At 35.0% G+C, this 24,925-nt stretch overlaps 1 protein-coding gene across 1 annotated transcript; it reads left to right on the forward strand.

The window, feature by feature from the left end:
• The first annotated feature begins 1,831 nt into the window (after window positions 1-1,831).
• On the forward strand, window positions 1,832-24,859 carry LOC147411871 (uncharacterized). Its single transcript, XM_086432493.1, has 6 exons — window positions 1,832-2,133; window positions 3,212-3,589; window positions 4,871-5,155; window positions 10,916-11,132; window positions 16,444-16,751; window positions 24,349-24,859. The coding sequence occupies exons 1-6, from the start codon at window positions 1,953-1,955 to the stop codon at window positions 24,696-24,698; spliced, it is 1,719 nt and encodes a 572-aa protein (XP_086288619.1). The 5' UTR covers window positions 1,832-1,952; the 3' UTR covers window positions 24,699-24,859.
• The last annotated feature ends 66 nt before the right edge of the window (window positions 24,860-24,925 follow it).

Below are 24,925 nucleotides of genomic sequence, written 5' to 3' on the forward strand. Positions count from 1 at the left end.
TTTATTATAAAACTAATTTTCAAATCCTTTTTACTACCTCATAACTGGTAAATTCCTTCTCCTTCAAACTCAAGTCATCACCAACACTGTCACAAAATTTGGAATAACGGTTAGTCAATTAAATTGTGAATCATCGAATTAAACGCCCTTCCCACCATCAACTTTGAGATTTTAGATTCTATCTTCTTTACCATTAAAATATCAAGAACAAGATATCCCAATTCCCAATTACTCTCCTTTTTCAAATAATACGAGCTTGAAACTCATTGTTATCCTCAAAATGTGAATATAAATCAAAAGCAAGAATAATCAACTAAGTTAAGTTGTAAGACATGAGAAGTGTCGTTCTCATGTCTTAGGTTCAAAGTTCAAAATCCCTTATCCCACTTTCACATTGCCAAAAAAAAATCAAGAGCGAATAAATGAATTTTGCTTGTTCTAACTTAAACATACTCCAGCAAAAACTATTCTAGCAGCCAAACACCCGCGGATTTGACCTCCTTACGTTGGCAGTTACGCAAGAACGATGACATTAAATCTGAATTATTTATTTATTAATTATTAGGTGTGAAAGCACGTGCATTTGAATATTGTAATGAAAAGTTTGTGAACACGAATTCCATATACAGCACTGAATGACAAAATTGCTTTGGGAAAAAAAGTCAACAATACATTTATTATCCTAAGATATCGGAAATTCAAAAGACCAGATGCAGCGTCTTCGACCCGGAACTGAAATTTCTTCAAACTATCCTTATTTTTTTATTATTTTATTACTTATTAGCAAATTATGGAGGAATTCTTGACTCTTTAAGAAAAGATCTAAAATTGACGAGTGAGTTAGGCGAGGTGAGGTGAGGTGGTCAATGCATCTTACGTTTATTTATTTATTTATTTATCTTTTGAGTCGTGATAATTTGACTTACCCATGTAACATACTGAATCTCAATCGACACCCTAACGTTCGAGAATCATAAATATACTTTTCTCAAAATATAAAATTATATATATTTTTTTAATGAGAAAATGCAGTTCTACATTTTAATGAGAGTAAATCTATAATTTTCAAACTTATCACGACAAGTGTCGATTGAGTATGTCAAATGGGTAAGTCAGATTTATTATTTAAAATATTTAATGTATCATTATGAACACAAAAAAAAAAAAAAAAAAAAAATTTGTAATACAACATTGTTGAAAAAATGAAAAAAGAAAGGAGATAGTCTCAATATCTCAATTAAAAAAAAAAATTATAAATCTAAAATTATCTAAATTTATAATTTATTTATTTATAAATTCGAGGTATCCAGATCTCTTAGAGCACTAATTCTTGGAGAACTCATATGAATCAAGTAATTTTCAAGATTAATCAGGTCAAATTCGAACTCAAGACTTTAAATCTTGAGGCGTGGACTTGGCCATCTTATTGAATTGGATGAGTCGACTCACAAGATGTTGAGTTGATTCACGAATTACTAACCGAGGAGATTTAAGATATAATAATACGTAACGGTTTCCGCGTGGGTCACATTCACAGACAGACATAAGCGATGGTTCTATAAGTTAATTATTACGATTTACGAAAGAAGTCTTGTTGGGGGTAATATTTTGGTAGGTGGTGGTCTGGACGCCAGCCACGCTTAATTTCAAAAAATTGACGATTGTAAAAAAGTCTACGAAATACGACGAACCTCGAAACAGTCTCGATCGAATAGATATGGAAAGAGTTGTTGGACTGGACCACCGCCTTAGTAGGTCCTACGTGGCATTCATCAGCTGGCCGACGCGCACCAAAGATTTCCACACCTTTCTCTATATAACTAAGAACTAAAAAGATGGAAAATCAGAAACAAAGAGAATAGAAAGTGAGAACGAAGAGAGAGAGAGAGAGAGAGAGAGAGAAAAAAAGGAGAAAGGTGGGGGCGATCTGGTGAACACAGGAGAGAGACAATATGAATATGAGTAAGAGTATTTTGGTTATGGTGATATGCGGATTGGCTCTATTACAGTCCACAATGGCACAGACCACACATGTGGTGGGTGGCGCCTTGGGTTGGACGGTCCCTCCTGGTGGTCAAATCGCCTACAGCACTTGGGCTGCCTCCCAAACCTTTATAGTGGGCGATATTCTAAGTATGTCTCAATTTCTATTTTATTATTATTATTTTTTCATTGGGTTTAATGTGTTTGTTAAAATAAAATTGAATATAGAAGTATGGGTATTTACCAAAACAGTAGACTATTTATTTTAATTTCAAAAATGGTAGATTATCATTTTAAGAATTAAAACATTTTTGTTAAATTGAGGAAAAAATTCACTTTTTATTTTTTATTATACTGAAATTAAAACGGAGAAAATATTTTATTTTGTTTAATTTAAACAAAATCCCCATCTAGTTGAGATAGAATCTTGACGATGAAATCAGGGTAAAAAAAAAATTTACCATGAAACTTTGAGGAGGATTCCTACCCTTATCAATATCTCAGCTTTCTAGAATTATGCAGTAGATTAGATTTAAATTATTAATTATTAATTCTTAAAAATAATATCTTACAAATTCAACCAAGAATTTATTTAATTATTAATTATTAATTTTGTTAAAATTTTCTCTCCCTCTAATGATTTCTCTTGACGTTGTCCATGGATCAAATTACTTGACTGTCTACTGCTCCATCACGTGTCCTTGGGATAGAAGTTTTTGTATATATATAGAGCTACATCCATAGGCATCTTATCATGCTTTGTCTGTGATGGGACAAGGATGGGTGGTCACCGAATTTATTGACTAATGTAGTCAAGGAAAGAGTTTTTTCAAGAGAGTGCGGATATTGCTGTATTCGAACCGATAAGCATCCGCTTATAGCCCTACCGTTATGTGTGCTCGTGGTAGAAGTTTTGTATATGTAGAAGTATATCTATTGGCATCCTATCATGCTTTTTGATGGGACAAGGAGGGTTGGTCACCGAATTTATTGACTAACGTAGTTAAGGAAAGTGTTTTTCCAAAAGAGTGCGGATCTAATGCACCTAGGATGGAGGACTGAAGCCCTCCTCCCACACCCCAATACACGCCACGTAAATCGTAACCCAAAGAAATTTTTAAAAGGAGATAATTTAGACGTCAATTTCTTGGATTATGATTTACATGATGTGTATTTTTTTTAAATATTTTTTTGGTTTATTTATTTAATTTTGATGTGTTATGTTTAGCCTTCAACTTCACCGAAGGATCGCACGATGTGGCCAAAATGACAAAGGCAGCTTTTAATGCTTGCAACACTAATAGCACCATAGGATCAATTATAACCAAGAGTCCGGCAAGCATCACTCTTGATTCTCAAGGAGAGCACTTCTTCATCTGTACCTTCACACAACATTGCAACTTTGGACAAAAGTTAGCCATCAATGTCACCGCCTCTTCAGCCTCTCCACCGTCTACCACACCTTCGCCAGTGCCCGCCTCGCCCCCCACAGCTGCAATCAGACATGTGGTTGGAGACACCATGGGTTGGACCGTCCCTCCTGGTGGTTCTATCGCTTATTCTACTTGGGCTTCCACTCAATTGTTTAGGGTTGGTGACTCTTTAGGTAAGTTATCTGTCTTTCTATAATTAATTTAAAAGATTATTTAAAATTTTCAAATAAGTTACTTTAGATGTATTTTTTCGCTCTACCTCGAGATCTTCCTTGAGAACTTTCAGCTCGGTATCTGACTTGCAATAGGACTACTTCGACGATCAAGTTAAAAATTAGTGTCGAACCAATAAAGTGTTCCCAGGGAAGATTTTTTCTAACCTTTTGTGTGAGTTTTTATCTAGTATTTATAAAGTTCCTGGCTCGTAGATTTCCTAGGATTCTTTCAATGATTTCTGTCAGAGTAGTTGTACTTGCTCCCTGATCTGTTAGTTGCAGGAGTTGCTACATCTGTCCTGTCAGGACAGGAGTAGTTACAATCGATCTGTCAGATTGGGGTTGTCACATCTAACCTGTCAGACGTGGAGTTGTCACATTTGATCTGACAGGTTTCACAGCCATCCGATTTACTCTTATAGAATGTGTGCGAAAGTCGGTTTGATGCAGCTTGGTGTGTTTTCCCATAAACTCGGGGAATCGGTTATGATTTTTCAAAATTGCCACGTGTCAATAGTTTCGAGAAATACCCTCCACAATTACCATTTAATACAATGCAAGGGCATTTTTTGTAATTTAAAATAATGGCTAAATGAGTTTTCAATCCCAATTTCTCTATATATATAGAGATCAAGTTGACCTGTCTGAGTCCTCATCGGGTTAGTTAATTATCAATTTGAAAACGTAGGGAGGTATCTTAAATATTCTTGTGGGATATATCTAAATTATAAATAACCTTTTTTTGTTTCTTTCAAGAAAATGTCTTCGTTCCAAAAGCTTTCCTCGCAACGATAAGAATTTCAAAACTTTTTATACACTAGTGCAAATGATTGCCCCTCAAGCACCAATGGGCGATGGACCAATGCCTTTGTCTATCACCCAAATTTATTAATTCACATCATCGAGTACTTGCACTTTAGACCTCGTGGTGTGATGCCGTGACAAGTATCGAATAAGTTTTACAATCGTCTTTGTGATTGGTTGGGTAGTGGAGCAACATTACTTATTGATGAATCTTAAACCGAGGCTTACTCGTCTTATAATTTAGGTGCTTTATGTATCTTTGGTTTCAGTGATTATTGCTCTGTATGGTTCAATAACACCACTTATCTTAGTGAGTTTTGTGGGCACAATAGGCTTTTTTTTTTCCATAAGTTCAATCATTTACTTTTGTGTCATATATATCTTTCTGGTTCAATATAGTGCTTCTTACATGGGTCATTTAATTACTTTTTGTAGTGTTCAACTTCACCAATGGAGCTCACAATGTGGCTGAAGTGACAAAGGCAGCTTACGACGCCTGCAATGGTTCTAGCACCATCGGATCTATTAAAACGACAAGCCCTGCTACCATCGCTCTTGATTCCAATGGCCCACATTACTACATCTGCACTTTCCCCCAACACTGCTCATTGGGCCAAAAGTTAGTCATCAATGTCACTGGCTCTGCTACTGCCACCCCACCTTCTAGCCCTGCCACACCACCTTCCACTTCAACCCCACCTTCCAGCCCAGCAACTCCACCTTCCAGCCCAGCATCTCCACCTTCTAGCTCTGCCCCCTCACCTTCCAGCCCAGCAACTCCACCTCCTAGCTCTGCCACCCCACCTAGTGGTAGCGCCACTCCTCCTAGCTCTGCCACCCCACCTAGTGGTAGTGCCACTCCTCCTACTACCCCTTCGACAACACCACCACCACCGACGGGAGGACCTCCTTCAAATGCTGCTACATCTGTTGTTGTTGCTAGCTCCCCAGTCATATTCTCCTTGATTTTTGGCTTAGCTTTCTTTTTTTAGATTGCCCAGTTTATGGCAACCTTTTCTATCTCTATTGTAGCGATGTGTGATTCATTCATGTATAATTGATATAGATTGAGCTCTGTTTTTAAATAAAGCTGATTTTATTTTTCAGCTAAAGTCAATAGAACACGGATCCGTTCCTATATAAGTTGATGATCTGCTTAATTTTTTTTAATTGTCAATTATGTGATTAGGGCTGTTGATGGGCCGGGCTGATATGCAAACGATCTGGTTGTAATTGGGCCGCAAAATCCTAGCCCTAGTGGTCGGACTGGGCCCAAATAACAAACTACCCACATCCAAGCCCGACCCTTTTTGATAACTAAATGAGTCTGATTACACTACCCAAACCAAGTCCATACTGGCTTGTGCCAAAGCCCAACCCATTAATAATCCTAGATGTGAATTGTTAGGTGAACAAAAATTGTTCTTTACTGCGTACATAATTATCATTACAGAACAAAATACAACTTTGTAGAAAAGTTTTAAGTGATGATTTATTTTCTCAAAAAAACAAAAAATGCTTGGGTTTGCTTGTCTGAGTAATAGCAATGAAATGAAATTCCTGTGTGCTGGTATAAAGTCCTCTCTCATCTAGGTCGTTCATGTTGCATCAATCAGTGGAAATCTTGAGATAGACACAAGGTATAGTCTGGGTGTAATTCCATCTAATTCGACGGGTCAGGCCCAACAAATTTTTTTATACAAATTTAGGATTTTCACATAGTGATTCATTTCTTTATAGATGTTGATGTTCAATATGTATCGTAGATGGAGATGGGCAAAGTATTTAGAATCTGCAATTTGAATAGAAAATCTTCTTCCTTCCTCTTACAATGCTTCTCTCTTGAGCCATTTTCTAGAATGTATGCAAGTTTTAGTGTTGCAAAAATTATTAAACCTTTGGGGTGAAATTTTGATCATCAAATTGTCTAATCCAACAAGGTTTTTGTTTATGACTTGGATCGAATGTACACTTGAAGCCTCCATATCTAAATTTATTTTAAAATTATTAGAAGTAATTCAAATGAAGGGAAAAACTATTATGAAAAGAAGATTTAATGAAGATAAAGATAATCTTTCAAGGTTCAAACAAAAGGAACTTATTTATAGGAGTCAGTCTAAACAAATACAATTGCCCTTCATGCGCACACCAAACCCAGCTATAGGATGATCGGCCCTTACTTTGTGTTCCATCGTGTAATGGATGAGGCCAATCCATCCATTGCGCACGTGCGCACTTGCAATTGTAATTGTTGCGTTGGAGTAGTACATCAACTTATGCATAAGCTAGAGGGAAGGCTTCTATTTATCTAATGTTGGATTAAAATTTAGAGAGAAACGAAGATTGCTTTATGTGGAAGCTACAACTAAAATCCTTTAATTTAAAAAACAAATAGAGATTGAGGTTTTCAAATGTGAAAAAAAAAAAAAAGAGCAAAGAAAACACAATCACACAAAACACAAAGATTTACATGACTCGACAATGTGCCTATGTCCACGGAACAGAACAAGAATAATCACTATTTTCTCATAAGTTTTACATCCTTAAAGATCTCTATTTATATAATTGAAAGTTATTAAAACATGTAAAACTCCCCAAAATAAAATTTTCTTAAAAATAGAAAATTCTTAAGAAAATATTACACTACTGCCATTTTTGATCCTTAGTGGGAGCATTGCCTCATGTACTTCTATGTAGCACAACAAAATACAAAACATTTACACAACACAAATTTATTTAAAAAAAAAATCTTATAATCTTAAATAAATTACCTGTTTTTAAAATCTGCACCATGATCTATGAAGATATACAAGAGAAGGTGTGAATCAAACTGCCCACATAGCCATGCACTCTGAGACAATAATTACACACGTATTTGCTAATTATTTTTTGTGGCATGGTACATTTGCAGTAAAAAGTTCATACGGAAGGTGAGCCCATCTCTAAGTTTATATAATGACTTTAAAATCTGACTTTGAAAGGATATGTTCTTGGGAAGTTTGGGTTTTCTAGACTATTTTATTGCAATACCATCCTTCCTTGCCTCCCCGATTCTCATAATAGTGGGGTATTTGTCAATTGCGCTTCGACGTTCAAATCAATACAAGTTATAATGTGAGGAACATATCTTCTTGACCACAATTTTTTACTTATAGACATAAAAATGACCCGGGTGCCCTTGTCTGCAAACTCTAGCGGTGAACCCTCGATTTTTCTTTGCAAAACCAATCATTTTTAACTTATTGAGTATAAATGTTTGCCACCATTTTCATTCTTAAGACTCTTATCTACTTCAACCTTCAAACCTCAAAGGCAAAAAAGGATTTTACCAAAAATAAAAAAATAATGGAATTTTGGATTAAAAAATCTAATATTTTCTACCAAAGATTAATGTTCGGTTGAAAAAAATGGGTGTAAAAAAATTAGATAAATTGAAAATGATCTGTCATAACAGTCAAAGAGCTAGAAGATTTTTACATTTTAGGAGGAACCATAATAACAAAAATCGACAATTTTTTGAGCAAAAAGACAACTTACATTCGTGATGATTAAGATGGTAAAAAAATGAGACCTTCTCATTTGTAACAAAAATCGTCATTTTTTCCCTATTTTTTTTCACAAAAATAAAATTTTAAACATTTTCTCTCCTTTTTTAAAATGTGGGATTTGATGCATAATAGAATTTTCTAATTCATAAATGTAAAAATATGGGATTTGATGATAATAACTTGATTTTAAGAATTTTCATTAGTATATTCTTTTCATAAATTTTAATATATTTTTTATCTTTTATTTTCATTATTATTATTTTTCATTTTAAATATTTTTCCAAAGTTTTCCCTTTCTGTTTTTAAACCTATACTCCAACTTTGTGACTATGGGAAGAACACCTAGGTGATTTTATTTGGAAGTTGAAAATGAGGACATTTGAGACAAAGGTCCAGGGGCATGTCAACAGCTTGCTTTTATATACATATTCAAAATGTTGAAAAAAATCCTTTAAAATAGTTTATTTTTTCCTTCTTAAATCCTTTCGATGGAATGGAGTCTCTGAAACTCTATTAAGATGTCAAAAATCCAATTTTATTGAATGAAAATATTGAATCGGTACGATTACAGCATTCAATCGTGAGAAGTGTAGAAGATGAGATCCTAGACTATTAAGAAAATAAAAGTTTACTAAATAAATTATTACGATACCATCCAAAACTTAGGAATTATTTAGAAAGAAGTCCATATAGAAGGGTCTTTAAGTAATTTTCCCAGAAAAAATGCACATGCCATCATGACAAGAAATTTGCACATTACCTTCAAAAAAATTTAATAAAAAAAACCCTTTAAATTTTGACTCGTGAGAATTTCATGGCACGTGTGAATGCATATACGTGGCCATATGGGTTGGTGATTTGGGTCCCACCTCAAGACTCAAAGATTTCTTAAAGTTGGTGGAAACGAACCCTCACCTCACGTTTCGTGTCATTGAAGCCGGTACTTGGGACTCGAGACCGAAGAAACTTCGTTGGCGTATAGGTTGGGCTCGTTAGTCTCCTCTTCCACGTCAGCAACAATGTCGGAACTATTCTCATCTAGGTTGTGACACAGAGTATATTAATTTGATGAGCCACGCTTTGACTCGAACGAATCAAACGAATATATTTTATATTATTAAATACTTCAGATCTGATTGATATAATTCCAGATTGACTCATTCAAACGAGTTATAGAACCCAGTAATCTCTAATTCCAATCAAATTGAGTCAACTCAATGAATTTTAATCTATGCTCTCAAGACCATAGTTTAAAATTAAGGTGATTATCTAACTATCCCACGTGGCAAACTCAATTGACTAGTCTGACAGGATAAGTTTGGAAATTGTAGATATGCACTCTTCGGCATACACAACTGCACTTTCCCATAAAAAATATATCTCTACGGAGCCATGTATCTCAAGGAGCACAGCTCTATGATTCCCAGACTTGTCATGTTAGGTAGTCCATTGAGTTTGTCAAGTGGGATAGTCAGATTATCAAGATTCTAAAATTAAAACTCGACTTACGTCAAATATCCATAATCCATCTAATAAAGTGGAAAACTTGTGAGTAAATAAAAATATAAATAGATATCTTTATATAAAGTTCTCTCCAAACCCAAAATTGAGTTATCAAACTGAATCAGTACATATTCGAGCTGACTCTACTGAGCTGGTAAAAAGGTCTTGGGGTTAACTCACTTTAAAATCTAGTTTTAAAATTATGGTCCAAAGTCCAGATAGAAACTCTATAGAAGTATTGGAGCATAGCCTACAACATTATAACTCCGAGGCATAATTCTCTCCTTTGTGCATACAGAGAGAAAGATAAGAGAGGGAAGGACGACCTGTTACACAAACACACACAGATAGATTATAGAGAAATGGCTTTTGCTAAGGGTCTGTTTGGGTGTGCTTATTGCTCTGTTTCAAGTTGCAACTGCAGTAGATACACATGTTGTCTTGGACACTTTGGGTTGGATAGTCCCTGCTGCTGGTTCCATCGCGTACACCACCTGGGCTGCTACCCAGGATTTTGAAACCGGCGACTTTCTAGGTAAAACAGCTCAACCTTTGTAATCCTTCGAAAACTTATTTTTCTCAAATGATACTTGTTAAAGATACCCCAACGTTCAAATTAGGAAATAATCGAGTTAGTTAATTATCGGTTTGAAAACGTAGGGAGGTATCTTAAAGATTCTCGTGGGATGTATCTAAATTATAAATCACATTTTTTTTTTTTTGTTTCTTTCAAGAAAATGTCTTCGTTCCAAAAGCTTTCCTCGCAACGATAAGAATTTCAGAACTTTTTATACACTAGTGCAAATGATTGCCCCTCAAGCACCAATGGGCGATGGATCAATGCCTATGTCTATCACCTAAGTTTATTAATTCACATCATCGAGTACTTGCACTTTAGACCTCGTGGTGTGATCCCGTGACAAGTAACGAATAAGTTTTACAATCGTCTTTGTGATTGGTTGGGTAGTGGAGCAACATTACTTATTGATGAATCTTAAACTAAGGCTTACTCGTCTTATAATTTAGGTGCTTTATCTATCTTTGGCTTCAGTGATTATTGGTTCAATAACACCACTTATCTTAGTGAGTTTTGTGGGCACAATAGGCTTCTTTTTGCAAGTTCAATCATTTATTTTTGTGTCATATATATCTTTCTGGTTCAATATAGTGCTTCTTACATAGGTCATTTAATTACTTTTTGTAGTGTTCAACTTCACCAATGGAGTTCACAATGTGGCTGAAGTGACAAAGGCAGCTTACGATGCTTGCAATGCTGCTAGCACCATCGGATCTATTAAAACGGAAAGTCTCGCTACCATCGCTCTTGATTCCAATGGCCCACATTACTACATCTGCGCTTTCCCCCAACACTGCTCATTGGGCCAAAAGTTAGCCATCAATGTCACTGGCTCTGCAACTGCCACCCCACCTTCTAGCTCTGCCCCCCCACCTTCCAGCCCAGCAACTCCACCTTCCACTCCTCCTAGCTCTGCCACCCCACCTAGTGGTAGTGCCACTCCTCCTACTACGCCTTCGACAACACCACCACCGACGGGAGGACCTCCTTCAAATGCTGCTACGTCTGTTGTTGTTGCTAGCTCCCCAGTCATATTCTCCTTGTTTTTTGGCTTAGCTTTCTTTCTTTAGATTGTCCAGTTTATGGCAACCTTTTCTATCTCTAATGTAACGATGTGTGATTCATTCATGTAATTGATATAGATTGAGCCCTGTTTTTAAATAAAGCTGATTTTATTTTTCAGCTGAAGTCAATAGAACACGGATCCGTTCCTATGAGTTGATGATCTGCTTAATTTTTTCTTAATTGTCAATTATGTGATTGGGGCTGTTGATGGGCCGGGCTGATATGCAAACGATCTGGTCGTAATTGGGCCTCAAAATCCTAGCCCTAGTGGTTGGACTGGGCCCAAATAACAAAATACCCACATCCAAGCCCGACCCTTTTTGATAACTAAATGAGTCTGATTACACTACCCAAACCAAGTCCATACTGGCTTGGGCCAAAGCCCAGCCCATTAATAATCTTGGATGTGAATTGTTAGGTTAACAAAAATGTTCTTTACTGCGCTCATAATTACAGAACAAAATGCTACTTTCTAGAACAGTTTTAAGTGATATATTTTCTAGAAAAAAAAAAAAAAAAAAAGCTTGGGTTTGCTTGTCTGAGTAACAGCAATGAAATGAAATTCCTATGTGATGGTATAAAGTCCTCTCCCATCTAGACCGTTCATGTTGCATCAATCAGTGGGAATCTCGAGATAGACACATGATATTATTTGGGTGTAATTTTATCTAATTAGGAAAGAACCTCAATTAGAGAATTAGAGAGGATTTTTCCTCTTTGGATAATTATTATATTTGAATATGAGTTAATAAGAAAATTGTAATTTAATTAAAACTAATTTTTCTATTTGAGGTTAGATTTTTATTTATTTATTTAAAGGATTAAAGGTCAATGTAAATGAGAGGAGGGAAGTGAGAAAAAAAAAAAAAGGATTTGGAGAAAAAGCATAATACAATCATATAATATTGAGTTTGAAATTCGGAATATAGTGAAATGACTCCCTGAGACCATAGATATAGGCACATTTAAAAAATCACGTAAAAATCCTTGTGTTATTTCTCTTTTCCATGTTTTTATATTATTTTGATGTGGGATCTTGAGTTAGATTGAAATCTCGAAGTGGATGCAAAAAATTGCATCGACAATTCCCCAATATAATGTTAAGAATATCTAGAATTTTCAAAAGGAGTCGACATTCCTTTAATAAGAAATAAAAAAGAAATATCGAAAATTCAACTGCATCCTAGAAGATGTTAGAAAGAGAGTTGGGATCTGCGAATATTTTTCCATCAAGAAGGAAAATCATTTTCTTGGAAAAAGTGATATTTATACGAAACTGTACAATTATACATCTGCAAATCACATCATCGCTTCCTTAATACAAGAAATTATAAACATATACTATAAGTTTCCAAACGTTTCACAAGAACTGTTTTTAATTTCTTCAAGGTTGGACCCATTTACTCAATTTTTTTTGCCCATCCTTCAGTGGTCAGGTTATGGTGGATTGGCAAAATTATCAAAAAAGGCTCACTATTGGCAAAATTATCAAAAAAGATTCAAATATAAAATAACACATAAAATCATGATATTTGAGTAAGGCATAAAATCGATGGACCCAGTTTGGATCTAAGTATATCCAAATTCACATTTGGATAATAAAAAAAAATTGATCCGAGTCTGATTCAGATCATACTAACACTGTACTAAACCCATCAGGTTGAATTGCATTTCACATTAGAAACATCTCTGGATTCAGAGAAATCATCCACAAATACGGGTCAATTGTATCAAGTTGGGTAACGTCGGATCAAAAGACATTAAATCATATTCGATCCGTTTTTTCTCCAGACATACTCCAAGGATCTAAACCAGCTAAATTTATTTATTTTCAAGATCACTGAAATTTGGGGTAGGCCAACTCATTTTATGGCCTCTATATTTGAATTGTGTTGCTTTCATCTTGAGGAGGTCATCTCCCTAGTTCAATTTTTTATATTTTATAGTTGACATCAAACCTAAGGAATCTTCCTCGCTAGAGAACAAGATTACTTTTAGGTTGGTGGGAATGGAAGACTGAAGAAAAAAGTGGGTCAAAAATAAGCAAAAGAGGCTCAAGTTCTATAATGTACTACAAGAACCGATTTGTGTGCCAATAAAATAAAGGAGACTTATTTGAGGTTTTAGAATCCCCTTTCTTAAGATCTTGACTTTCAAATCTCTAAAATCTTTAATAAATTCGGATTATAGAATGAAGACTCATTCTAAATGTAGTTGTGATTACAAAAGGAATACACACCTTTGATCTAGAAGCCTATTTTATTGCAAATCATTCAAATCTTTGTCAATTCTTACTTTTGTCCACTTGGGTGTCTTTCAATGACCTAATGTCCAATAATGTTTCATTATTTAATGTGAGGAACATATGTTTTTGACCACAGTTTTTTACTTAATAGACCTAAAAATGACCCGAGTGCCATTGTCTGCAACCTTTAGCGGAGAACCATTGATTTGCTTTGCAAAAAACCATTTTCATTCTTAAGACTCTTATCTATTTCAAGCTTCAAACCTCAAAGGTAAGAAAGGATTTTACCAAAAATAGAATAATGATGGAATTTTGAATTAAAAAATCTAGGATTTTCTACAAAAGATTTAGGCTAGGTTGAAAACAATGCATGTAAAAAAATTAGATAAATTGAAAATGATTTATCATAACAGTTGAAGAGCTAGAAGATGGGGTTTTTACTTTTTAGGAAGAACCATAATAATAAAAATCGATGATTTTTTGAGGAAAAAGAAAAACACGACTTGCATCCGTGACAATTACAACGGTAAAAAAATGCAACCTTCTCATTTGTAACAAAAATCACCATTTTTTTCCTTTTTTTTTTTCACAAAGATAATATTTTAAACATTTTCTCTCTCTCTCTTTTTTTTTTTTTCTAAAAAAATGTGGGATTTGATACATAATAGAATTTTCTAATTCATAAATGTAAAAACATAAGATTTGATGATAATAACTTGATTTTATGCATTTTCATTAGATATATATTTTTTCATATATAATTTTTAATATATTTTTTATCTTTTTTTTATAAATATTTTTTCAAAGTTTTCCCTTGCCGTTTTAAACCTATACTCCAACTTTGTGACTATGGGAAGAACACTTATCCTAGGGTATGTTTGATTGCACATGGAAAATAGGGTGGAAAATCAATTTCCATAGAAAATGACATTTTTCAAGTGTTTGATTGCACATGGAAATGGAAATTCATTTTCCACCCTATTGAAAAAGTCCACTAAATCATGGATTTCACTTTCCCACCCACTTTCCCACCCATATGGGTGGGAAAATGAAATCTACCCATATTTTCCATCCTCAATTCTTTCCTACCACCACCAGCACTACCACCACCAGCACCACCATTACACTAACCTCATCGTCGTTGTCATCGCCGTCGTCACCATCGCCGTTGCCCTTGGCTCCGTCTCTGACCACATTCTGTCTCTCTCTCTTCTTCTCCATCCCTCACCTCCTCCGTCGCCACCACCACCACCACCACCATGTTCTCCCCCCATCTTCCTCACTTACCTCTTTCATCGCCATCGTCGTCGCCGCCACCGTAACCGTCACCGTCGCCGTCACCACCGCCACCTTCATTGCCACTGTCGCCACATCCTCCCCCCTCCCTCTTCCTCGTCATCTTCTTCTTCCTCTCCCCTTCCTCTCATCTTCTTCCTCCTTTTCCTCTTCTTCTTTTTCTCATATTTTTTCCATGATTTTATCCAAGTGAAATCAAACAATGAAATTTGATTTTCCAACCCTACCTATTTTTCACAACTAATTTTCTATGAATTTCAAATTCTACGGAAAATAATTTTCCATGCAATCAAACATACCATTAGGTGATTTTATTTGAAAGTTGAAAATGAGGACATTTAAGTCAGTTTTCATTAATCTATTAACGGAGACAAAGGTCAAGGGATATGTCATCAGCTTGTTTTTACATACATATTCAAAATGTTGAAAAAATTTCTTTAAAATAGCTTTTTCTTTCTACTTAAATCTTTTTGATAGAATGGAGTCTTTGAAACTCAATTGAGATGTCAAAAATCCAATTTTATTGGATGAAAACATTGAATTAGTACGATTAGAGCATTCAATCATGAGAAGTGTGAAAGATGAGGTCCTAGACTACTAAGAAAAGAAAAGTTTACTAAATGAACTATTACAATACCATCCAAAATTTAGGGATTATTTAGAAAAAAGTCCTTGTATAAGTAATTTTACCAAACAAAATGCACATGCCATCATGACAAGAAAATTGCACATTACTTTTAAAAAAAAAAAAAAAAAAACCATTAAATTTTGGCTCGTGAGAATTTCATGGCACGTGTGAATGCATGTACGTGGTCATATAATTTGGTGATTTGGGTCCCACCTCAAGAATCAAAGATTTCTTAAAGTTGGTAGAAACGACCCCTCACCTCACGTTGCGTGTCAATGAAGCCGGGACTTGAGAGTCGAGACCGAAGAAACTTCGTTGGCGTCTAGGTTGGGCTCGTTAGTCTCCTCTTCCACGTCAGCAACAATGTCGGAACTATTCTCGTCACGCGATTTCGTTAGCTTTGAAAGGGTCTTTTTTTTAAAACCTTCCATGGATTTCAATATTAATTTTTGATGAGCCACGCTTTGACTCGAACGAATCAAACGAATATATTTTATATTATTAAATACTTCAGACCTGATTGATATATTTCCATATTGACTCATTCAAACGAGTTTTAGAATCTAATAATCTCTAATTCTAATGAAATCGAGTCAACTCAATGAGTTTTAAACTATGCTCTCAAGAATATAGTTTAAAATTAAGAATCGTGATTATCTGACTATCTCACGTGGCTAATTCAATTGACTACCCCTAACATGATAAGTTCAGAAATCGTAGATATGCACTCTTCGGGATACACAATTGTACTTCCCCATAAAAAAATGTATCTCTAGGGAACCATGTATCTCAAGGAGCACAGCTCTATAATTTCCAAACTTATCACGTCAAGTAGTCGATTGAGTTTGCCACGTGGGATAGTCAGATTATTAAGACTCTAAAATTAAAACTTGACTTAAGTCAAATATCCATAATCCATCTAATAATTAAAGTGGAAAACTTGTGAGTAAATAAAAATATAAATAGATATCTTTATATAAAGTTCTCTCCAAACCCAAAATTGAGTTATCGAACTGAATCAGTACATATTCGAGCTGACTCTACTGAGCTGGTAAAAAGGTCTTGGGGTTAACTCACCTTAAAATCTAGTTTTAAAATTATGGTCCAAAGTCCAGATAGAAACTCTATATAAGTATTGGAGCATAGCCTACAACATTATAACTCCAAAAGACATAATTCTCTCCTCCGTGCATACAGAGAGAAAGATAAGAGAGGGAAGGACGACCTGTTACACACACACACACACACACACACAAAGATAGATTATAGAGAGATGGCTTTTGCTAAGGGTCTGTTTGGGTGTGCTTTTATGCTTATTGCTCTGCTTCAAGTTGCAACTGCAGTAGATACATATGTTGTCTTAGACAATCTGGGTTGGACCATCCCTCCCGGCGGTCCCATCGCCTACACCACCTGGGCTAATGACAAGGAATTCGAAGTCGGTGACACTCTAGGTAATACAGCTCAACCTCTATAATCCTTCTAAAACTTATTTTTCTCAAATGATACTTGTTAAAGATACCCGGACGTTCAAATTAGAAAATAATCTTATAATATTTCTCCAAACAAAGTTGAATGACTTAAAACAAGTGTTAAGTATTTGGCTCTGGAGGAACCTTGAGGACTTTTTTTCCCTTCCACAATAACATGTCATTCATGCCAGGATCTCTTACAATATGAATTCAATATATCATTTATATGTTTATCTCAAAATGACACATGTACGGTTGAAAATAATTTTGAATTTTTTTTTTTTTTATATCGTGCAGTCTTCAATTTCACCACAAATATTCATAATGTGGCCCAAGTAACAAAAGCAGCGTTCGATGCCTGCAACAAGATGAACCCCAATTCACTTGTAACGAACGGCCCAGCAAACATCACTCTGAGCACTGCGGGGGAGCAATACTTTATCTGCACCATCGGCACGCACTGTGAGATGGGCCAGAAGTTAGCTATCAATGTCAGCCGCGATGATTCCCGCCCCGTCAGTCCTGGATCCCCCACGACACCCACAACCCCACCTTCCACTTCAACCCCACCTTCTAATACTGCCACCCCACCTTCCAGCACTCCAACTCCTCCTAGTGGCAACACCACTCCTTCTACGCCACCACCGACGACACCTACTACACCACCACCGACGACGGGAGGACCTCCTTCAAATGCTGCTACATCCGTTGTTGTTGTTGCTAGCTCCTCGGTCATATTCTCCTTGTTTTTTGGCTTAGCTTTCTTGCTTTAGATTGCCCAGTTTAAGTAACCCTTTCTATCCTATGTAATGATGTGTGATTCATTCATGTAATTCATATACATTGAACTCTGTTTTAAAATAAAGCTGATTTTATTTTTCAGCTAAATTCAATACAACTCTTTGGATCCGTTCCTATAAGTTGATGATGTGCTTTATCTTTATTTAATTGTCAATTATGTGATTAGGGCTATTAATGGGCCGGGCTGATATATAAACGATCCGGTTGTAATTAGCCCTAAAAATCCTAGCCCAAATAAAACCTTTCTAGTGGTCAGGCTGGGCTAAAAAACAAAATACCCACATCCAAGACCGACCCGGTTTGATAATTAAATGAGTCTGATTACGCTACTCAAACCAAGTCTATACTGGATTGGGCCAAAGCCCAACCCATTAGTAATCCTAGATGTGAATTGTTGGTCTAACAAAAATAAAGTTCTTTACTTTGTTCATAATTACATAACAAAATGCAATTTTCTAGAAAAGTTCAAGTGAAAATGTATTTCCTAAAATAAAAAAAAGCTTGAGTTTGATTGTTTGGGTGGAACTCTATCTAATTAAGGAAGAATCTCAATTATATAATTTGTTAGGATTCTTCCTCTTTAAATAATTACTATTTTTGGATATTGGTGAACATGAAAATTGTAATTTAATTATAACTAAATTTTCTATTTGAGGTTAGTTTTTTTCCCCCCCCCCCTCTATATTTAACAGGCAAAAGGTCGTTTTAAAAGGAGGAAAAAAATAAGAGAAAAAGAGGGATTTGGGGAGAAGGCGGAATGCAATCATGCAATATTGGATTCAGAATTCGAAATATAGTGGAATGCCTCTCTGAGCCGAGAATATAGGCGCATTTGCTGAACCATGTAAAAATCCTTGTGTTATTTCTATTTTCCATGTTTTTATATTATTTTGACAATTTATTGGTGTGGGATTTGGATTTGGATTGAGATCTAAGGTGCATGCACAAAATTGCATCTATAATTCCTTAATATTATGCTAAAAAAGCTAGGATTTTCAAAATAAGCTGACATCGTTTGATAATTAAAAAAAAAAAAAAGGAATATAAAAAATTCGAGTAACTGAAGTAGCTACTTTTGAAATAACAAAAATAAATAAAATAAAAATCAATCACTTAATTGCATCAAGGAAGATGTTAGAAAGAGAGTTGTGATCGTGGCAATAGGTGCGAAAATTCATTTTCAAGGGGGACTGGGTCTGCTAATATTCTTCCAACAAGATAGGAAAACCATTTTCTTGGAAAAAAATGATATTTCTATGAAACTGTACAACTACACATCATCACATTACCTTCTTAATACAATAAATTGTAAACAAATACTCTCATGTTTCGAAACATTTCACAAGAGCTGTTTTTTATTTTATCGATTGGAACTGATTTGGATCTATGTATATGTAAATGTGAATTACGATTATAAAAAAAATTAGATCCAAATCTATTTCGGATCATACTAAGACCATATCAAACTCATCAGATCGGTCAATCAGGTTGGTTCAGGTTGAATTGCATTTCACAATAGAAACATCTCTGGATTCAAAGAAATCATCCATAAATATGGGTCAGGTCGGGTAATGTCTGATCAATTGATATTAAATCATATTCGACCCATTATTTATTCAGATATACTCCAACGATTCAAAATTTGTTTTCAGATCACTATTTGGGGTGGAGTCCGAACCCATTTAGCCCTATATTTGAATTGTGTTGCTGTCATCCTGAAGAGGCCATCTCCCTAATTCCCAACCCTTGACTTTTTATTTTTATAGTTGACCTCAAACCTAAGGAATCTTCCTTTTAATCTTACTTTTAGGTTTGTGAACCAATAAAATAAAGGAGCCTTAGTTGAGGTTCTAGAATTCCCTTTCGTAAGATCTTGACTTCCAAATCTCCAAAATTATTAATAAATCGATTTATAAAATGAAGACTCATTCCATTGCAAATCATTCAAATGTTTGTCAATTAAATTTTTTTGTCCTCTTTGGTGTCTCTCAATGACAAAATGTATGGTTTCTTTCCAATCTTAACCCCCACACCCAACAAAACTAATTAAAGATGGATCATTAAGGAAAATTACTTCATGGGAGATACTTAATGTCCAATGTTTCATTATTTGAAATAGGTCTGAAAAAATCAAGGGCCACTTGGCAAATCGACTTATCTTGGAGTTGAGACTCGGACTCGATTGCTAGATATGACGACTGAGTCAAGGAGTCTCTTCTATAATTATAGGTAATTGAATATGTCCTATCTGGGACTTGAGGACTTGGTGAGGTGATTCGTTCAAGGAGACTTGTTCGTCGAATTTGCAATAGATTCAATTTATGTTTTTGAAAAATGTCAAAAATTGCAAAAGTCTCGAAGGTGGATACACTTATAATCATTCCAAGTTGAAGACAATTTTGTAATAATTACCTCGGTAGGATTTACTCGAAAGGCCATTTTCGACTGGTTTAAGATCCATAATATTTAGTTGTACTTTATACAATTGTAAAAGAATTGATTTGTCATTGGTTGTCTTAAAATCAATAAAATTAAATACTAAACATTGAAATTTTACAATGTCTTTTAAAGTCCATAATTAGTTGTAAATTTTTTTTTTTTTTTTTTGAAAAAGGTACAATTTCTTTATTGATGTTGATGTTCAATATGCATCATAGATTGAGTTGGGCAAAGTATTTAGAATCTAAGATTTGCATAGAATTTCTTCTTCCTTCTCTATCGAGCCATTTTTCTAGAATTTATGCTAGTTTTAGTGTTGCAAAAATTAATAACACCTTCGGGTGAAATTTTGATCATCAAATGATCTAATCAAACAAGGTTTTTGTTTATTACTTGGATTGAATGTAAACTTGAAGCCTCGATATCAAAATTTATTTTAAAATTATTGGAAATAATTCAAATGAAAGGAAAAACTAAGTAGGAAAAGAAGATTTTAATTAAGATAAAGATAGTCTTTCAAGGTTTGCACAATTATAGAAAATTTGGTTCTCTTTTCTATTGAATCTGTGAGTGAAAAAAAAGGTATAAACAAGTTGTTTCTAGGAGTCAGTCCGAACAGACACAATCGTCCTTCTTGCACACACCAAACCCTAACCCAACTAGGTGATGCGACGCTAATCGCACAAAGGGTGATTGGATTCAAATTGATACATGTACTTCGTGTTCCATCGTTCAATCGACAAGGATCCACCACACACATGCACGTGTGCAATCACAATTGTTGTGTTGGAGCATTACATTTCTAACTTGAACAACTAAAAATAAAAGATGAACTTATATATAAACAAGAGGGAAGGCCTCTACTTATCCAATGTTGGATTAAAATTTAAAGAGAAAACAAGGTTGCCTTCCTTAAAAAAGGAAAAAGAAAGTTAGCACTGAAATCCTTTCATTCTAAAAACAATTAGAGATTGAGGTTTCAAAACTTTTCAGAAAAAAAAAAAAAGAAATAAACCTACCAGAATCTTATAATTTTAAATCTGCTTTATGATCTAGAAAGATATAAAAGAGAAGATGTGGATCAAATTGTGAGATAATCATGCACTATGAGACAACATTTACACACTTATTTGCAAATTATTCTTATTCAGAGCGTAGGAGAGTGCCTTCTAGGGCATAACGTGGGTCGTCAGATTTTATTCGAGTGATTTATATTCGAATTTAGCTGATTTGGACCTTTGGAGTGGATCCAAATTAAAAAAAAAAAAAAAGGGGTTGAATATGGGTTGATGTTCCTTGATCCGAATCGAATATGGATCTATCCCTATATCCGTCTAGATCCGAATGATATATTATTTTGAAAATTATAGTTTATGTTTTTCAACATATCTACTTTAATATGATATGGATTCTTATAAAATAAAAGAATTATAATAATAAAATAAAATAGTATAATGATTTAAAAAGAAATATAACAAAAACTATTAAACGGTTTGAAATTATCTGACCCCAATCAAATAATTCAATTAGATCATGAATCCAAATTTGGAAAAAGCAAAATGGTTTAGATATGATTTTAGCTAATAAGATCTGAGTTGGATCAAGATTAAAAAAAAAAAAAAAAAAGTTCAAATTTAAATATCGATATGCTCAAATCCAACTTGAACCCATCCCCTTTTAAGCCTACATATGTGATTCGGTGAAATGTTTGGTTGAGCTAAGTTTTGTTTTTGTGGCATAGTACATTTGCAATAGAAAGTTAAGATGGAAAGAGAGTTTACAAGGCGACTTAAAAATCTGATTTCAGAATGTTTGATTTTTCTTGACTACTCAGTTGAGGTACAATCTTGTATTTCTCAAGTCTATGATATGAAACAAGGATTATTGAAATAACATCCTTCCTAACTTCCCCAATCCTCATAGTAGTGGGGTATTCGTCAATTACACTTCGACGTCCAAATCAGTAGTAGTTTCAATGTGAGGAACAAATCTTCTTAACCAAAGTCTTCACTTATAGACATAAAAATGACCTAAGCACCTTTGTTTGATTTTTCTTCTCAAAATTAGTCATTTTCAATTTATTGAGAATAAATATTTGCCATCTTCTTCATTCTTAAGACTCTTATCTACTTCAATCTTCAAACCTAAAAGACAAGAACGGATTTTACAAAAAAATAGAAAATAATAAAATTTTGGATTTTCTACCAAAGATTTAAGGCTAGGTTTAAAACAATGGATGTAAACAAAATTAGATAAATTGAAAGTAATTAATCATAACGGTTGAAGAGTTAGAAGAGGAACATCTAGGTTTTATTTGAAGGTTGAAAGTGAGGGCATTTAAGTTAGTTTTCATTAATCTCTTAATGAAGACCAAGGTCAAGAGGCATGTGCACATGTCATCATGATAAGAAATTTTCACATTACTTAAAAAAAAAATAAAAAAAAAATCTGAAGTAACATTAAAATATACATCGATGATACATTCTGATGTAGTGGTACACACATAATCATAGATATTTTTCATCGAGATGCAAGTGAAAAGCATCTATGATTTCGTGCACCACGACATTAAAATGTCAGAATCGATGTACATTTCAATGTTACTCCAGCACGACTCAAAAAAAAAAAAAAATTAAAAGAAAAAGATTGATAAAGTTTTGCTCGTGAGAATTTGATGGCAGGTGTGAATTCATATACATGGTCATATAGTTAGGTAATTTGGTTGAAAGATTTCTTAGAGTTGGTAGGAACGGACCCTCACCTCACGACGCGTGTCCTGAAGCCGGTAATTGAGACTGAAGAAATTTCGTTGGCGGCTAGGTTGGGCTCGTTAGTCTCCCCTACCACGTCAGCAACAATGTCCAACTTTTAACATCAGGCGGTTTCTTCAGTTTTGATAGGGACTTTTTTAACCTCAAACCTACGGTTGATACGAAAGGAAAATTAGGTTTTTGTAATCCCTAGGATTATCCTCCTATCTCAACCGTTCGTTTAAAGTTGAAAACTTGGCTCGGCTCGGCTCGACTCGACTAGTATGTATATCCGTTGATTTTCAATATTAATTTGATAATTCATGATTTGACTCTAACGAACAAATATATTTTATTTTATTAAATACTTTAGAATTAAAGAATATATAAATATATGCATATTGGTTTTCAGATCTGGTTGATGGATCTCCAGATTGACTCATTCAAACGAGTTTTAGATCCTAGTAATCTCAAATTCCAACCGAATCAAGTCAACTCAATGAGTCTCAAGACCATAGTTATTTTCATTGATAAGTAAAAATATATGTGTCCATAATCCATCTAGACTCTAGTCAAGTCGAAAACTTGTGAGTAAATAAAAATATAAATATAGGTGTTTATATTTTGTTCTCTCCAAACCCAAGATTGAGTTTTAGAACTGACTCGGTGCATGTTCGAGCTGGCTCAACTGAGCTAATAAAAATATTTTGGGGTTAACTCACCTTAAAATCTAATTGAATCAACTCAACGAGTCGTCCAGACAGAACTCTCTATAAGTATTCTAGCTTAGCATTCAACATTATAACTCCAATTACTGTATTATCTCCTTAATACAGAGAGAAAGATAGAGAGGAAAGGGAAGGGACGACCTGGTGAACACACACGCACAGATTATAGAGAGATGGCTTGTGCCAAGGGTCTGTTTGGGTGTGCTTTTATTCTAATTGCTCTGCTTCATAGCGCAACTGCAGATACACATGTTGTCTTGGAAGCTTTGGGTTGGACAATTCCTCCTGCTGGTTCTGTCGCCTACACCACCTGGGCTGCTAACCAGGATTTTGAAACCGGCGACGTTCTAGGTAAAACAGCTCAACTTCTGTAATCCTTCTAAAACTTATTTTTCTCTTGCACTTATATTGAAAAAAATATGATATTAAAGATACTCCGACGCTCAAGTTAGTAGACAATATTTCTCCACACAAAATTGAATAACTTAAAATTTTTCATTATTTATAAATCAAGATGTTTCTTGACCATGGTGCCCGAACCCATATTACAACACGACATGTCTATTACGCATGCTCCTTCGGTGCCATGCGTCTATGATAAGTGGGTGCTCTCGACACCTAGTTTTGCTCTAGTCGGGTTGTTTATTGATGTCAGATGTCTAAGGTCTTCCTTGGGGGTCAGGCTTGGTGTCACTGTGTTCCGACTTCTAGCTCTCAAGAGGAGTCAGGTCGGTTTGCGCTCCTATATTGATTCCTCTCTAGGACGTATTTTTCCCTTCCACCACCTCTTGTCATCCATGTCAGGGTCTTTGACATATATATATATATACATACTAAGTTCGAGTTTTTCTTGTTATGCAGTCTTCAATTTCACCACTGGTACTCATAATGTGGCCCAAGTAACAAAAGCAGCGTTTGAGGCCTGCACCAGGGCGAACCCAATCTCACTTGTAACAAACGGCCCAGCAAACATCACTCTGAACGCTACGGGGGAGTACCACTTTATCTGCACCATCGGCACGCACTGTGACCTGGGCCAGAAGTTAGCTATCAATGTCAGCAGCAGCACTTCCGGCCCTGTCAGTCCTGGATCCCCCACGACACCCACAACACCCTCTCCCCCACCACCACCACCAAGCTCTGCCTCATCCACTGCAGTTGGAGGTTTCTCCATTGCTCTCTTGTCCATTGCCATGGCCGTCTTATATTAGCCGTACATCTGGTTTGAGATCAGATTTGTGTAGTCTGGACTCATTGATCTGTGTTTTTCTAATTTGATAGGACATTAATGGTGTTTTGTTTATTTTTAATATATTATCTTATGTATTTTCACTACAGATTGATTATAATTGATTTGATAAATTTTCTCTTATATTGAATAAATGTGTTTGGGGTGAAGATAATCCTTCAATTTTTAGAATTTCCAGAACCCATTTTG

Source organism: Akebia trifoliata, chromosome 1, assembly GCF_017979445.1.
Source record: "Akebia trifoliata isolate Shusen 1 chromosome 1, ASM1797944v1, whole genome shotgun sequence".
Taxonomy (NCBI): domain Eukaryota; kingdom Viridiplantae; phylum Streptophyta; class Magnoliopsida; order Ranunculales; family Lardizabalaceae; genus Akebia; species Akebia trifoliata.

What these genes read in the sequence shown, in the direction of transcription:
- LOC147411871 (XM_086432493.1), top strand. Translation starts at nt 1,953, where the DNA reads ATGAATATGAGTAAGAGTATTTTGGTTATGGTGATATGCGGATTGGCT. An exon ending in TTCCAGCCCAGCAACTCCAC is followed by an intron (nt 5,156 to 10,915) that starts CTTCCAGCCCAG and finishes CTGCCACCCCAC; the next exon opens with CTTCTAGCTCTGCCCCCCCA. An exon ending in GGCTTAGCTTTCTTTCTTTA is followed by an intron (nt 11,133 to 16,443) that starts GATTGTCCAGTT and finishes ATTGGAGCATAG; the next exon opens with CCTACAACATTATAACTCCA.